A 15,712-nucleotide genomic window follows, 5' to 3' on the forward strand; every position below is an offset into this window, starting at 1 on the left:
TAAACATCAGGTAACATGATGAAGTAGCCGGAACATTTAAATTCACATTTGATGACTCGCTCAATACGAATTAACACAAATTGACCAAATTTCAAGAAATGAGAGCAAATCACTCAGAGGTGGTCAACGACATCTCAGATTCGATAATTTGGCTAGGTTAAGGGCAGATGATTCCGCTGACTGCATGCTATCAGTTGAGGATTACATTTGTCATCCAGTGTCTTGCTGTCAGACTTTTAGGACCAAGGCGGGACTGGATAAGGAGTGCATACTGTTATAAGCGGACAGCTAGCTACTATGAGGGCTGTATATATCCTTATTTAAGCATTCTAGCATCTAAAGTCCTTTGATCTAGTACCTTGAAAAGATTTAGCTTAGCTGTTTGAACCTGAGGTCGACTCTGATATTCCGTATAAATCTGTCTAGTGCATTTAAGTTCAGAAGACTTCATATATTACAAGAGGTTTATACAACTCGACCCATGTCCTTACCTAAACCTCATCACATAGTCCACAGGCTTATGACAAGTTAGACGTCAGATTCGGGTCTCATGTACGTCTCTTAGGAGAAAGTTACTTAAGTGAAGTTGTGGACATCTCTTTGAACCAACGAACGATAAGAAAACTGTGAACTTGGCATCGGATATTTTTGGTCTTTCTTAACAACTTGACCAACTTGATGCACAGCTGCCCTAGTATCTTAATCTTCATCTAACAGTAAAATACACCATAATTCGAGAAAACCCCTCAAGCAAAACCCCTCTAATTTTCACCTTACTCCAAAGTCAACATATTCTCAGGCATGATATCCGGATCCCCTATCTGATGCACAATCGACAAAAACTCCTCCGACGAAATCCCAATATTATCAAGGAACTCCATATCACTCGTCATAGGATTCTGCACACAATTCATCGGAACTTCCATACCCAGTGTCTCCTGCGTAAGAAGTCGTTGTTGCTCCTCATCAGCCTTTCTCGCTAAATATTCGTCTGTTACTGCAAGGGATAATGTCTGAAGACCTTGTTGTTGGACTTGGGCGACGAGTTCTTGGCATTGGGTCTCGAGATAGACGAGTTCTTGCTTTCGTACGGATGCAAGGCGGTTGCCGCGGGCGATCATGTTGTCGAGGAGCTGGTGGATTAGCAGACGGCAGCCTTGGTCATCTGCTACGCCGGGGAAGAGGGCCGTTGCCATGTTTAGATGTAATGCGGCGCCGAAGGTGAACTCGAGATCGTAGGGGAGAAAAATCTCTGTGGAGTGTTAGTGGAAGTTGAGGAGGGGTAGGGGAACTTACCGAGAAGACTGTACTCGCTGGTGAGGATTTGGAGTGTTTTGACTGCTGATTTTATACCGGTTGAGATGACGGCCGCTGTTTGGCCGAGGAATGCTTCGGAGTTCTCATTACCTGGTTGGCCGAGAATGTCAAGACGTTCCTTGAGGACTGAGAGTAGAAGTGGTCTTGTGGCGACGATAACGCACTGGGGCTGTTAAATCTGTCGATGAGAAAGTAGTGGATGGCTTACTTGGTGGTAAAGAAGGGTTATATACTTTGTGCCTCGAGGCATGGTATCAACCGAGTTTCGAAATTTGAGTGAAATGATTCTTTCTATTTCTTGGGCGTGATGGGCGAGTGTATGGAGGATTGACTTGGTTTGCTCGAGGAACTGGTCAAGTGGTGTTTTCTCTGGCTTATAGAGTGCTGAAAGGTCAGAAGTCGATGGGGATTCTTCAGACTGAAACTTACTGGTCAATATCACGGACAGAAGATGAGACAGATTCACTTGAAGACTGCGAGCGCTATCATCTTGCGACCCAACATTTGGTGGGTTGACTGGTGTAGAAATATCATTATCTTGAACAGACATAGGAAGTCCCAAAGAAGACGAAAAATGTCGATCCATGATGTACAATGTCCACCATAAATCACGACAAGATGTGACTGTCTCACTGCCGAGCTCATTATCAGGTAACTGCGTATGCAGACCTTCCAACTGAGCAATTCGAATAGCCTGGCCAAGCTGCAATACCGTCAGTCATGTAACACACACTCCTCAAAAGTACCTACATATACGTGAGCAGACTCCCTCTCATCAATCGAATACAAATACAAGCCAACCATGGCCAAAACCTCTATCGCAAATAAGCTATCCTTCCAAAGAGCCGTATGATCCGGCATCAGACCCATCGCACGCACAAAGAACTTTGCGCCGGGGGGTTCCTTGGATGGGAGAGGCTGGGATGAGAGAAAGGCTGTTCCAAAGGCCAGAATCAAGAGAAACTTGACATACCAGAGGCGGTTCTCCTCTGCCTTGCTCTGCGCATCAGAATAGAAATCACGGATCTGGTTCACGAATTCTACCTCGTCGAAAAGACGGTACGTCTGGCCGAGGTGGAATTTGAAGGTGTGGAAGAGATAGATTGCGTAGTCGAGGGAAGGTAGGCCGGAGACGTCGGCTTTTTCTAGTTGCGTCCATGAGAGCTTGTAGACGTCCTCTTCGATTAGCTGGGGAGGTATGTTGAGACCGCCTGGTTGGAGCTTATCGCCAAGCATAAGCATAAGTCGTAAGGTGAACGACCACGTGGACCACGGCGCGAGCCATACTATGAAATAGTTAGAATATCTCACACACACCAGTTCTTGCACTCACTCCATGTGCGCCTATTCTTGCGAGTATTCTTGATGATCTTGGAGGGTATTGTAAAGGCACTCGGCCAGATAGTCAACGGCGACTCGCCGGTTTGTTGCGAGTACGAAGAAGTAGCTGGATCTTTAACGGAAGGGTCAGATTGTTGTTGGGAGCCTACCGTGAGCGCAGGAGAAGCAAGACTGGTATCAACCCCGCACTCACCATTGACATCGTTTCCAAAAGCAGCATCGTTAGTGCGCTTCAATCCGGGAGAGTAGTTATCTCCAACTTGAGATGATGGTATTGGTGGCGAACAATATGAGGGGTGAGAGTTTTGAGAGTGGACGGATGCTGCGTCCATTGATGAACGGTATGGCGGAGGTGCTGAGGCCGTGGGAGGCGAGCGATATGTAAATGTTGTATCTACTTGACCTGCATTGTCGAAGATGTTATTTGTCGGTGAGCGTTGTTGCTGTTCTACTCGCTTTTGAAGATCTTGGAGATATCTTGGGTTCGTCAGTGAGGGTCGAGATAAGGACACCTAGTGACGAACTTCTCTGATACCATCACCTTTGCTCCTCCCTCTGTAAAGCGACATTGCACAGAGCGACGCTGACAATTCTGACACGGGTCATCGCCAGAGCATTTGATCTTACTCTGTCTACACGCGACACAGCTATGACGCCGTCAGCCCAGAACAGTCTCAGCCACCAAACGAGAGGGGCACATAGATAAAGCTTAAAGCGGTGACATAACATACGCATTGGCTGTTCTTCTTGTCTTGCGAGGTTCCTTCTGCGCGTCTGATGCCATTTCGGCAGGATATCTTACGATGCGTCGAAGAATCTTTTGGTCATGGAAGCTCCAAAAGAAACAGTTTTTTGGCTGCAGTGTGTCTTGGGTTCCCCTGCAGTTTGGGTGTGAGTGCGACCGACCCTGGCACCCCCGCACAAATGCCGATCAAGTGATTGGGTTTTGACGTGGCCGTTACCGGGGGAATATGGGGGCGACACTCGATGAACTACCGGACTTGGTATGATGCATATCCAATTATTGTGCTAATATTACTATTTGAAACATTCTAGAAGGATTATTGAAACATTAACTATATGTACGATTTGTCTGAATTGACTTTGTGATGCTCTGTGAATGGATAGCTTGTTTTCTTGGCCAACGGTAGATGCAGCAGTTAGACAGCCAAGTACCTATTCCTCCCCAATTACAAACGTGACCGGCCTTCGCTCACTGGAATGCCGTGGCTAGATAAGCTCAACTTCCCCCCTTGCAACGTCAATGAACAACACACTATCGATCCCCACAATATAATGAAGAATGCACTATATCCCATTGGTCATTGAAACAAAGGCGTCTGGCCACGGGATCAATGATCCCAATGGGGAAATAATTCTTCATATCGCACATTAGATCAGCAAAAGCGAGGTCGGCGTCATACATGACGGTTTTTTTTGCTCCTCACTTATCATGTTTGTGGGTGAGATATCGAGGGGAGATTGCAGGGATCGGGAAGTAGGCCCTTCCGATTGGTGAGGCAGCGAGATAATTACTCTTTTGGAAATATTTAGCGGTGCTAGTGGTTTTGGTGTTGATAACGGTAAGTTTGAGATATCGATGCTTGGGCCAATTGTTTGATATGGATTTGTAGCATGCATGATAACGGTTCCAGTAGAAAATATTAGAGCGCTGGTAAAGGGATTGGCACCAGCCAGTCCTGGCTTAGGCAGTCCAAGCCCGGGTTTGTGATAATGATACCAAACTTATGATAATTTGGAGGTCGAAGATTTATCGACGGCTCTTGTTCCGGAGTGTATTCGTTGTTCATTCCAGGGCGGTATCTTTAACTCAAGTATGTCTTCACAGGACAAAGGTATTGTCTGCCTATTAACATCATTTAAGTAGTATAAGATTTTTTAATAGTGACAATTTAGGGAACTATCAGTTCTAGACCGGATGCTCATCCGACTTGGTCCCCGTCCCCTCGCCCGGGCCCCCAGCAGTTCTCCATGTCTCGCAGATACCCCAACCGTGCACAAGTCATTCTAGAAGCTATCCATGTCAATACGTCCAGATGAAGTAGTCTCAGCCGGCTTGGAACGGTGAAGAAAATCCGGGGGTTAGGCTAAGCGACTTGATCTCCACGGTGGGGTAGGACGGTCTTCAGTCTCGGGTTCGGCATCCGAACAGAAGATCATAGGATCTGATTTGGAGAACTTTACTGTGACCCAAAGCTTGATGGGATATCACTTGAAGACTGAAGCAGTTACAGGACTCGTCCAGCATCGTTACCTTTAGACCTAATAGCGGCCCCTGGGTTATCGGAACGGGAGTTCTACAATTTACAGAGCCAACATACCAGAGTTCTATCTCTCTCTGCAATATCCAAGCATACTCAAGTATCACTATGCTAGACCTCGTCATAATCGGCGCCGGCTTCTCCGGTCTTCAAGCTGCAGTCACCGCCCAAAAAGCCGGTCTATCGATCGCAATTCTCGAAGCTCGCGACCGTGTTGGTGGTAAATCCTGGACTGTTCCACTCAAAAACGCAAACGGAAAAGCAGATCTCGGCGCTGCTTGGGTGAATGATGAACTACAACCCCTCGTTTGGTCGTATATCCAACAATTCGGACTCGAGGATCAAATCGTGAAGCAAAGACTTGGCCATAAGGCTGTCATGGTCAGTGCAGATGGGGAGAGGATTGAGTTTCCTTTTGGTATCACGCCTGATGTAAGTTATGAGAGGTATGGTGCGAGTTGGAAGTCTGGGAATGTGTGCTGATTGGGATAGTTTACGCATGAAGAGAAAACGAATCTTGAGATGGCTAGGGATCACATCCAAGCTGAATCTTTGAAGCCCGATGGATTCCGGAAAGATGATGATCAGATCAGTTTGGATCAATATGTTCGAAATCTCGGCGGCGGCTCCAAAACTCTCGAGATGGTGAATCTTTGGGTTCGAGTTATGCATGGTCTAGAATCGACTGAAGAATCCGCAGCCTGGTTCATCGAATACTGCCGCACAAACCATGGTCTTCTAGCTATTCGAGCAGATGATCGCACGGGTGGTAATTACTTGCGCATCAAATCCGGTACACAATCCATCGCCAAGGGCATGGCTGATCTCATCGGCCATGAGAACATCCACTTCTCAAGCCCCGTTGCTTCAATCGAGCAAAGCAAGTCAGGTGTCGCTGTGAGAACGACGACTGCAAAGGTTATCAAGGCCAAGAAAGTCATCATCTCGATACCTTCAGCTATGCTCAAAGAACTCACCTTCTCACCCCCTTTACCTAAGCGAGCACAGGAGGTCTCCAATAACACCAAATTGGGTCATTACAACAAAGCCATTGTGTTTTACAGCAAACCTTGGTGGCGCGATGGTGGATTCAACGGCTTTTTCATGGACTTCCGCGGCCCAGCCTGCGTTGTACGCGATACCTCTTTCGACGATGAAGGTATCTACGGGTTCACTTGTTTCGTCAACGGTAAACCCGGTGAAGAATGGAGTAAACAGTCCCCTGAGACTCGACGAACGGTTATTCTTGATCAACTCGCGTACGCTTTCGATTCGTCGGAAGCTTATAACCCGCTTGAGTTTGTTGAGCAGATCTGGCAGAATGAGGAGTTTAGTCGTGGCGCTCTTGCACCCGTCACAAAGATCGGACATCTTGCCAAGTATAGGGATATATATGGTAAACCGGTGGGAAACATTCACTTTGTGGGAACCGAATATGCGACGCACTGGAAGGGATATCTTGAGGGTGCTTTGACGTCGGGACATGCTGGGGCGAAGGAGGTTATTGAGGCGCTGAAAGATCAATCTTTGCAGGCAAAGCTCTAAGTTGGAAGGTTTGGCTGATTCAAACGACGGTAGCAATAATTGAGTATGTTTTTATAGGTGAGATTGGTGGATCTATTGCTAATGATGAAGTCTCGTAAGAGGACCCAAACCCATGACTCCTTTCAACACTACTAGTGTGCTATGCTGATGAATGCTATACGCTCCCTCATCAACTCTCAGCAATCACCTGCAATACGGCCCTTGCAACGCGCTAGCCTCCTCGATTCTTCTCCTTTTCTCTCTTAACCTCCTCAGCTCAGGTAAGATGAATAGGTTGATGGATTAGTGATAAGGCTCTGGAAGACCAACAATTACAGTCGCCAATTTCTTAAGCAGCATCTTTCGAATGCCTTCAAATGGAGATGGAAACTTGCCAGCCTGAGAAACAAGTACAACAAGCAGAGTGATGACGACTCGGTAGTTTCCATCGGTGTCGAAACCATCCTGCTGTGTTCTCTCCGCCATAAGCGCCCGAAACCGGTCCAGATATTGTCGGGCGAAACTGTTAATGCTCGCCACGTTTAAACAGCTTGAATAAAGGAATGCTATAGCCGTCATGATGAGGTCGTCGGTTTTCGCGAGGGGGAGGACACGTTCTCGCCATGTGTGGCTGAGAGCTTATATCAGCACAGAGAACTTAGTTCACATGCCGGGCGAAACAATTTTAACAACTACAATGGTAACCATGATACTGCATTAAGTAAAGATACATACCTTTTTCGGCCTCCTCAGCTGCAGCCCGGAGAGTGCTGGACCGAAAGCTCCATCCATCTCGGGTTGAGGTCTGCGCTGAACTCAGCATCGGCTTTTCAAGCCGAGATTCTCGATAGCGGCAATTCTTGGGCGGCGCATCACGAAGGAAAGCGGCGGCAAGAACTTTGACGGAATTGGTGAGACTTCTTCTCCTTCCCCTTTTGTTCAGCGTTTCATCTGCGGTCCTCGGGGTCTTCCCCGCACCGTGGACTTCCCATAAACATCAAGCCCCAACTGCTCATGATCAGCTTATCAACCGGACACCTCCGCATCTCCATCTCAAGCCGAATATAGGGAGACTACCTCAGCGCATCGCACCGTATCTAGAGATAGCGATACCTAACACCGACGCATCATTCGCGATCGTTGTATAACGATACCCGTCACCAGATTCAATCCCCGCTCACCTGCATCGGTCACCGCCCACAATGACATCCCTCACCTCTACCCTCAAAGATCCATCCCTCCTTGTCGAAAGCCGACCCTTCATCAACGGCGAATGGCCTCTCTTCACTTCCTCTCAAACTTTCCCTGTCTGCAACCCCGCCACAAACACAATCATCGGCCCAGCACCAGAATGCACCGTCGACGACGTCAACAGCGCCATCTCCGCAGCTTCAGAGGCCTTTCCCCTGTGGCGCGCTCAATCAGGCCGCCAGCGCGCAAAGATAATTCGCAAAATCGCAGAGCTACTGGCAGAACACAAAACTGACATCGCAAAGATCATCACAGCAGAGAATGGAAAGGCGAAAGCGGATGCTGAAGGGGAGGTGATGTTCTCGGCGGGGTTCTTCGAGTGGTTCGCGGAAGAGGCGCCGAGGCTGTATGGTGATGTTGTCCCGCATTCGCAGCCGAATTCGAGAATTCAGGTCATCAAGCAACCCGTTGGTGTTTGTGGTTTGATCACGCCTTGGAATTTCCCTTTGGCGATGGCTGCGAGGAAAGTCGCTGCTGCGCTTGCGGCTGGGTGTACGATTGTGCTCAAGACGGATGGTGTGACGCCTTTCTCGGGGAATGTTCTCGGTGTCCTCGCTGAGCGCGCTGGTCTGCCAAAGGGGGTTCTCAATATCGTCACTGCTTTGGATAACACACCGAAACTAGGTCTTGCGCTGTGCGAGTCTGACATCGTCAAGAAGATCTCCTTCACGGGCTCAACCCGGGTAGGGAAGATCCTGATGAAGCAGTCAGCCGATACTCTCAAGAAGCTATCTCTAGAGCTTGGAGGCAACGCGCCCTTCATCGTGTTTGACGAGGCCGATGTCGAGACCGCGGTATCCAGCGCCATCATTGCCAAGTTCAAGGTGACCGGCCAAACATGCGTTTGCGCCAACAGGATCTACGTCCAGGAAGGCATCTACGACCAATTCTCCAAGCGCCTAGTTGAGGAAGTCGGCAAGTTTAAAGTCGGTAACGGTGCTGACCCTTCAGTGACGCACGGCCCGATGACGACGAGTGTAGACAAGGTTGAGGAACATGTCCAAGATGCCCTCAAGAATAAAGCTACTCTTCTCTTCGGCGGTCAGCGATTACCCGATCTCGGAAAGAACTTCTTCCAGCCGACAGTTCTGGGCGATGTTGACGATACGATGGCCGTGACTTACGAAGAGACATTCGGACCACTTGCGGCGTTGACCAAGTTCAAGACAGAAGACGAGGTTGTCGCAAGGGCGAACAAGTCTGATGTAGGATTGGCTTCTTACATCATGACAAACAATCTAGCGAGATCGCACCGCGTGCAGGAGAGATTGGAGTTTGGTATGGTAGCCATCAACACTGGTGTCATCTCAGACTGGGCTGCTCCGTAAGTACAAACAATTGTTGCAGCGGATCAATGACTGACTGTTTGTAGATTTGGCGGTGTCAAACATTCTGGTATGGGGCGTGAGGGCAGCAGGTATGGTGTTGATGATTACATGGTTCTCAAGACGATTGTCACTGGTGGTATCAATACTGTGTACAACCCAAGGCTATGAAGAAGGAGCATATGGAGCAAACATGCTCAAGCAAACGGCATCGCAACAACAATTCTGTGACCCATCAAGGTTGCTTTCCACCGTATTCCACGTGATACTCATGCAGTGAATGGAGTCATTGAGGCTATTGTTGCGATCATTGGCATGAGCTGCAAACGACAGTGGCAACGACTGACAACATATCAACTCACATATCTACCGAATCGCATCATCTCCTCTCCCAAGCATCTTTCAGTCAACCCTCCTATCTACACAAGAGGAACACCAGCATCACTTCAACATCAGCCATGGCTACCGACAAGACGATGTCGTCACTTCCAAAGCCCTCTTCCCCTATTGCCATTCCGACCGGCCGAAACCGCGCCCGTACTGTCGACCACCTCCTTCGACATCATCCTCCCTCCCATTCCTCAATCCTTCTCCGATCTCCGGGCCCTCAAAGTCACGCCGATGCCGTCCCTCCCGATCCTCGCAAGACCATCAACCCGAAAGACCCTTTTCGCTACGTCGACTCTCTGAAACTCCGAGTCATCCGCAACAAGCGCGGCGAAACTCTCGGCCTCAAAGTCGTCGACATTAACTCCGTCAAACCTGAACGAGCAAACGTTTGTGCTCATCTTCCTATTGGCAAAGAAAACGCTGGTCTTGTGTTTGATGTCGAGAGTGCTGAGGCGATGAAGGAGTTATACTCCAAGGCGTCGTTGACGATGGCCTCGGACAGGATCATGGGGATTTTGTTTGCGCCGCCGCGGCCTGATGCTGGTGGCATTGCTAGGGATGCGGATTGGTCTTTTTTAGATGATGATGTTGGAGGGGGAGATGCGAAGGATGAGAATGAGGATAGGGATCGGGATCAGTCAGGTGCTGATATTCGGATTCCTTTGCTGTTGGGGGGTCTTAATCTTGATGATTGAGTACTTTCCATGGTGGATGATTTGGACGGATAACAATATCACTGGCGATGACAGAGGATACGGTTGCTTTGTCTTGGAGGAAACATACCCAAGAATAGCTGTTTGATACAGACCAGTCTCTGCGTTGGAGCAGAAATAACGAACACTGATTGTTTTGCGCACCATGATCACCATCTCGTTGGTGTCATTTTGGTGGCCTCTTCATCCTCCTCCCCATTCCGACATATGATCGTCGTCTGTCTCGTTTGGTACTCACTTCTTCTCCCGCCATCTTCAATATCATCGCCATCAAGTTCCCGTTCATATTTTCTGAGTGCTTCTTCTTATTCCACGCCATCCATTGGTGATATCCCTCGTACCTCACCTTCACATGACCCGGTTGTTGTCTTGCCTGGGCGCACTGTCAATTTCACCTCCCTCATGTCGTTAAACGGGCAAGCACTGTACTCCCCGTGAGATGGCTTTGTCTCGCCATGGCCGCAAAGGTTGAATTGCCCTTGCGGTTGTTGGTGATCAAAGTTCAGTAATATCTGTTGGAAGATGATGCCTCTCCAACTTCGCTTCATCATACAGGTTAATTGTCCATACCTTGATAGAAGACCAGGAACTCTGCCTGTTATTTGGTCATTGGCGCTGTCTCGCTCCTTCCACAGCACAAGCCCTTACCTACCTCACCACCTCCTCTCGGCAACCCAGTCCATGAACTCAGCAACTCTCTTCTTCTTCGTCATCATCATCTTGTTCATCATTTCCATCTTCTTCATCAACTGCACCATCACCATCATCATCAGAACACGCAGTAGACATACCAAGTCCAAGCCATCATCACCTCCCATCATGTCACAACTAATAAAGCCAGATACTCCGTCGCCAAATGTTCCACCACCACCACCACCAAACCCAGACACCCCCACCTCCAGCACCTTTACAGGAGCCACCTTCGGCATACGTCCAGACCACGTCGCATGGAAATGCCACAGAGGTTTCTTCTGCAATATCATCAACCCCCTGACAGATGCTCGGTGCGCTACATGCAAGCAGGAACGAGCGTTTCCGGCCGACGCTCTCAACGCCAGCCACAAGCAGATCGGTTGGCTGCAGTCTATGGACCTGCATGGCAACGAGAAGTGGGTTTACTTTGATCGTGAGACTCTGGATCAGCTTCGTCAGGGAACCTTGCCCAAGAATTTTCTCAATAGCAGCCCGCCTGTGTCTTGGAAGTCTGGTGGTATCGATGGAATCAACCCCGAGAATAGTCGCCCTGTATCTGAGGGTTCCGGTGATGTCGTTGGAATCCACCACGGGAATAGTCCGCCCATGTCGTCGGGGACCGGTGAAGTCGGTGGAAATAGTAGGGAGGGGAAAAGGATGAGCACTGGTGTTGGATTTGAAGTTAGTCGTATGGAGAGGTGGGTTGCGAATGTGGTGAAAAAGCAGGTGGATGATGAGGATCTTGAGGAGCCGGACAAACAGTCGGAGGACGGAGGAGATGCCAAGGGGGGCGCTGCGGGTGATGGGAGTGGTAGCAAGAGGAAGAGTCAGTAGTTGAGGGTATGGTTAGCAAGGTCATCACTTCACGATAGAGGGAATACAGCAAAGGGTTTTCAGCATGATCTGTTCTTTCCCATGGCCTAATTTCTTATGGTATTTGCCTCCTCGTTGCCGGCAGTGCTTTCAACTTGTGCGGGTTCTCAAGTTCGTGACCAGACACTGCCTTGAGGCGTGCATCAACGACTTCGATAGCGAGAATTAGGTCAAGGATAGCGCCTGTGCCGCGTAAAATGAAGTGCGCAACATGCGACTTCGAGCTCTCGAATTTGTTTGGCTCTTTGGAAGACTTGCGAGTGTGTGTTGTAAGGGAAGCTTTACTTGGAGGCGGAGTGGGTGATTGAAGGACTTCCACTTCTGACCGTGAATACGGGGAGCTGGCTGAATGGAAGTTAAGATTAAGTGAAGATGCATCAATTATTTGAGTACTGGTATGGCAGTGATTTGGGCATTCTCGCTCTGTGATTATGATGCGAGGACCAGTTTGTCGCCCACGTGTATAAGTTGCGAGCCTTGCCGCTGGCAACCACCACTCCTCACAGAAGCATAGCAAATACAGTAACTATCAACCTCTTCATACCACCTATACCTCTACAAAATGGCTTCTACACAGGAAGGCACGTCGAAAGTTTACGCCATAACTAGAGAAGGTGATGACTTTCTCCCCGAGAATGCTGTCTGGACATGTAAATGGGGACCCATCGAAGCCCAATGCGGACACATAAACGATGATATAAGGAACAAGAAGTGCACAAAATGTGGTTTTGCACGCTCTGCTTCAATCGCACACGTCGGGAAGAGGCTTGACGAAGGGGTAAAGGGGAGGTGCTGGGAGATTTGTGGTATAGAGAACGATGGGACTGAAGTCTGGACGTATGACTTATTCGTGCAAGAAATGAATTTTGGGCTTTACATATCAATAATTAAATTGCCTTTTGGGAGGCTCTTTAGGTAATGAGGCGAAGATTGAGTTGATCTAGTGGAATAGGACTCTCTCTATGACGCAGTGAACTCGAAAGTTGCGAGCCAGATAGATGTGTTATTTGCATTTGAGATCTGTAGTTGAGAGTTTATATCACCACACAGAACTTAGCAGTGAACTCGCACACAAAAGGCATTGTGTCTTTCATCTGCTTCAATGTCACTGAGACAATACATTGCCTGAGGAGATGTAAAAGATTCAGGCTACCTACGGTGTTTGTGAGCAACACATCAGCCCTAAGGTGAGCGAGAGGGTGTCTTGGTAGAGCGACTGTACATCAATGACTGCAGTCACTACGGAGGCTATTCAGGCATGGCGTCTCTCTGATTAATGTCTTGTGAGAAACCGCTTGCATCCAGCATGTATAAGTTGAGAGAGTCTTTCCCATTTGCCATGACCACTTCTCTAAGAACACAACGCTCAGCAATACAAACACTCACAACCTCTCTACACCACTACTATACCTATACCTCTACAAAATGTCGTCGACACAAGAAGATCCTCCGAACTCATACATGGTGACTGAAGAAGGCGACGACTTCGTCCCTAAGAACGCTAAATGGACATGCAACTGGGGCGCATCGTGGGAGCCCTACAAGAAGAAATGCGGAGGGAGAAATGAGGATATATACAACAAGATTTGTTCCAAGTGTGGCAATAAACGTGGCTGCGGTGCAACGGCCGACCTTGGAGAGACGAGACTCGGCTGTGGGGAACGAGGACGGTTTTGGATGCTTTTCCCTAATGAAGATGGCAGTGAAAATTGGTCAACTAATTTCATTAGCGACTGAACAGAGGGGCGATACTCAGCTGTTTCAGCTTGTGGGGGAAGAATTCTCAAATTAATCAAGGGAATTCTTTAATTACTGGAGAGAAATTGAGTTGCTTTCATGACACGAGATTCTTTGCTTCCAATCTGGTGACGCTGTGACCTCGCGCTTAGGAGAAATTGTGTCCTAAACCTACGTGCATACCACATTGAGCCAATTCATTGCCTAAACAAATACAATTAAGCACAACCTGTCTTCAATGGCTCCGGGGACATGATCAGTACACTGACTCAGATCGTGGACAGAACAGTGGACTGCCAAATGAGCCGTTGACGCTTCTCCCTTTGTCGTTCACACGCTGCAGGGTGTCGCGTTACACTGAACAAAGGTTGCTGAACATCTATACACAGTGATTAGAAATGAACAACTGTGAATAAAGTGTTTGTAATTACTCTCCAGTGACACACATAAGTCCCAAGCTTCCCCAGGCTTGTTACACAGGGCATCAAGCACTACACCAAGTCACACAAACCTAACACCACACGACTCTACCACTATCAGATCACTCACTACAACCAAAATGACCATGCCTACTGCAAGCGATATCGCCCATTGGCTCTGTATGAGCCCAACCTGCACCAAGATAAACAGCGTTGGGGACAAGAGTTGTAGAAGGTGCGACGCTGAACTGGACGAGGGAGCAAAGGCTTTAAGCGCTGGCATTGATGAGATTGGGGAATTTGAGGGAACGAATTCGGATGGGAATCCTGTCTGGAAGCTACGTGAGCCAGAGGCTATGGACTTTTCGGAGGCGAGGGCTAGCACTACCTACGTTCGAGGTTAGTGGGCGAGACAGTACGGTGGTCAGGCAGTACAGTCACAATTGATCCAAACAATTTGTATAAAATATGGTTCTCGTGAATACATATGTGCTGAGTTTTATGTGCTAAATAGACACGACTCCGTGACCGTGAAGTATCGTGCATATATCGTGACTTACATGAACAATACCTCTGAACAATGTCGTTGAGTCCAAAGGTTCATTTGACAAACAGTAATCCTCTGAACAATGACTCAGTTCAAATGCCATTGCAGTGGCATTGTTCTGTCCCATGGGATGTTCATCTCTAGTGTCTCTTCGTCACTCTAAAGAGTTCCAATAATCTCACCGATAGGCTTATTGACAAGCTTGAAAGTATCGTTGAGATGCATGAATACAGACATGTCATCGGACATGGTAGAGAATCTACCGTGAGATATACAATATGCGTGTAATAACTGCTATTGCTTTACTGAGGAGTGGTTTTGGATGAGTAAGATGATTAGCAAGGAAAGGAGATTCTGGGGTATCATGAGCCCGTCCAGACCTGGTTATAAGAAGTCTAAGAACAAGTGAGGTCTAGATAATGTGATTGTAGTGTCTAGCTGCTCTTTGGTGCGTGTATGAGTCTATGATGTGGCAGCAACGCCGTCCCCTAGCTGACACAGACCGACGGGATTTTGCTTTGCGGTTGAAGGGACTGCTCCATGTATTCAGCGTTGCAATCATGTCCCTAATCACTACTTTCCTCGCCACATGGCCTCCAATCTGAACCAATCTCTTTACTTATCGAGTGATTAATTATGACTCTCCAGTGTTGTTCGGTATAAGTTGCCGTCATCGTACCGCTTTTACCAGGGCTCAGCAACGCACAAATCAGCATCTACACAACCTTTTCACAGGCACTACAATAATTTCATCATGGCTCCAATCACTGCCGTTCGCGCGGATCATACACACTGGCAATGCATGACCAAAGCCAACGGCGACTTCTGCCCAGTCAATAACATGTTTCGGTATGGTCGAGATAAAGAAGGACGTGCCATCAGAAAGCCAGTCCGGAAATGTCCTGAATGCAATCAGGTTCGAGACCAGGGGACTAAGGCCTTGAGGTCAGATTGGAACGAAATCGGAACGCTTGAAGCTTATACGGCTCGAGGTGAAGAAATATGGGTTTATACTAAGCTGCCCGATATTAATGCAGACGGTCCAATTGTGGATAGGACAGTTGAGGAGTTCACGGAGGGTGATGTGATATACGAGGAGGAGGTTGACGGTTTGACGGCAAACGGGAATTAGTATGGGCAATGGGCTGGATGCGTGCGCTGGGGGAACTTAATGATACCTCTTAAGAGCTCAGATTGAGGAAGAGTTCCAACAGCGAGGTTCTTTATAGAATACAGCTATAAGTTACTTCTTCTTGGTCTCCTTTTAGTTTCAGAGGCGAACACCTGCTAACCACTCGAC

At 48.2% G+C, this 15,712-nt stretch overlaps 6 protein-coding genes across 6 annotated transcripts; 5 read left to right on the top strand and 1 right to left on the bottom strand.

Moving 5' to 3' along the window:
- Window positions 1-626: 626 nt before the first annotated feature.
- FOBCDRAFT_246436 (fungal-specific transcription factor domain-containing protein) lies at window positions 627-3,476 on the bottom strand. The gene is made up of 9 exons (XM_059610780.1): window positions 3,390-3,476; window positions 3,183-3,305; window positions 2,852-3,135; window positions 2,651-2,803; window positions 2,068-2,603; window positions 1,747-2,020; window positions 1,526-1,701; window positions 1,297-1,480; window positions 627-1,252 (listed from the first exon to the last, which is right to left on the bottom strand). Exons 1-9 carry the CDS (start codon window positions 3,440-3,442, stop codon window positions 774-776), a joined length of 2,262 nt encoding a protein of 753 aa, XP_059463748.1. The 5' UTR covers window positions 3,443-3,476; the 3' UTR covers window positions 627-773.
- Window positions 3,477-5,048: 1,572 nt separating this feature from the next.
- FOBCDRAFT_266504 (uncharacterized protein) lies at window positions 5,049-6,485 on the top strand (the record flags this gene model as incomplete). Its single annotated transcript, XM_031180499.2, has 2 exons — window positions 5,049-5,372; window positions 5,433-6,485. The coding sequence occupies 2 exons, from the start codon at window positions 5,049-5,051 to the stop codon at window positions 6,483-6,485; spliced, it is 1,377 nt and encodes a 458-aa protein (XP_031041267.2).
- Window positions 6,486-7,666: 1,181 nt separating this feature from the next.
- Window positions 7,667-11,670, top strand: FOBCDRAFT_246437 (aldehyde dehydrogenase family-domain-containing protein; the record flags this gene model as incomplete). Its single annotated transcript, XM_059610781.1, has 5 exons — window positions 7,667-9,039; window positions 9,088-9,137; window positions 9,374-10,067; window positions 10,224-10,577; window positions 10,722-11,670. 5 exons carry the CDS (start codon window positions 7,667-7,669, stop codon window positions 11,668-11,670), a joined length of 3,420 nt encoding a protein of 1,139 aa, XP_059466526.1.
- Window positions 11,671-12,271: 601 nt separating this feature from the next.
- On the top strand, window positions 12,272-12,628 carry FOBCDRAFT_194235 (uncharacterized protein; the record flags this gene model as incomplete). Its single annotated transcript, XM_031180503.3, has 1 exon — window positions 12,272-12,628. The coding sequence occupies one exon, from the start codon at window positions 12,272-12,274 to the stop codon at window positions 12,626-12,628; it is 357 nt and encodes a 118-aa protein (XP_031041271.3).
- Window positions 12,629-13,134: 506 nt separating this feature from the next.
- On the top strand, window positions 13,135-13,446 carry FOBCDRAFT_194236 (uncharacterized protein; the record flags this gene model as incomplete). The annotated part of the gene is made up of 1 exon (XM_059608787.1): window positions 13,135-13,446. The coding sequence occupies one exon, from the start codon at window positions 13,135-13,137 to the stop codon at window positions 13,444-13,446; it is 312 nt and encodes a 103-aa protein (XP_059466527.1).
- Window positions 13,447-15,166: 1,720 nt separating this feature from the next.
- On the top strand, window positions 15,167-15,544 carry FOBCDRAFT_194237 (uncharacterized protein; the record flags this gene model as incomplete). Its single annotated transcript, XM_031180505.2, has 1 exon — window positions 15,167-15,544. The coding sequence occupies one exon, from the start codon at window positions 15,167-15,169 to the stop codon at window positions 15,542-15,544; it is 378 nt and encodes a 125-aa protein (XP_031041273.2).
- Window positions 15,545-15,712: the final 168 nt, after the last annotated feature.

The sequence above is a fragment of the Fusarium oxysporum genome, chromosome I (genome assembly GCF_013085055.1).
Source record: "Fusarium oxysporum Fo47 chromosome I, complete sequence".
Lineage (NCBI taxonomy): Eukaryota > Fungi > Ascomycota > Sordariomycetes > Hypocreales > Nectriaceae > Fusarium > Fusarium oxysporum.

What these genes read in the sequence shown, in the direction of transcription:
- FOBCDRAFT_246436 (XM_059610780.1), bottom strand. Translation starts at nt 3,442, where the DNA reads ATGGCATCAGACGCGCAGAAGGAACCTCGCAAGACAAGAAGAACAGCC. An exon ending in AAGGTGATGGTATCAGAGAA is followed by an intron (nt 3,136 to 3,182) that starts GTTCGTCACTAG and finishes GACGAACCCAAG; the next exon opens with ATATCTCCAAGATCTTCAAA. An exon ending in CAAGAATAGGCGCACATGGA is followed by an intron (nt 2,604 to 2,650) that starts GTGAGTGCAAGA and finishes ACTATTTCATAG; the next exon opens with TATGGCTCGCGCCGTGGTCC.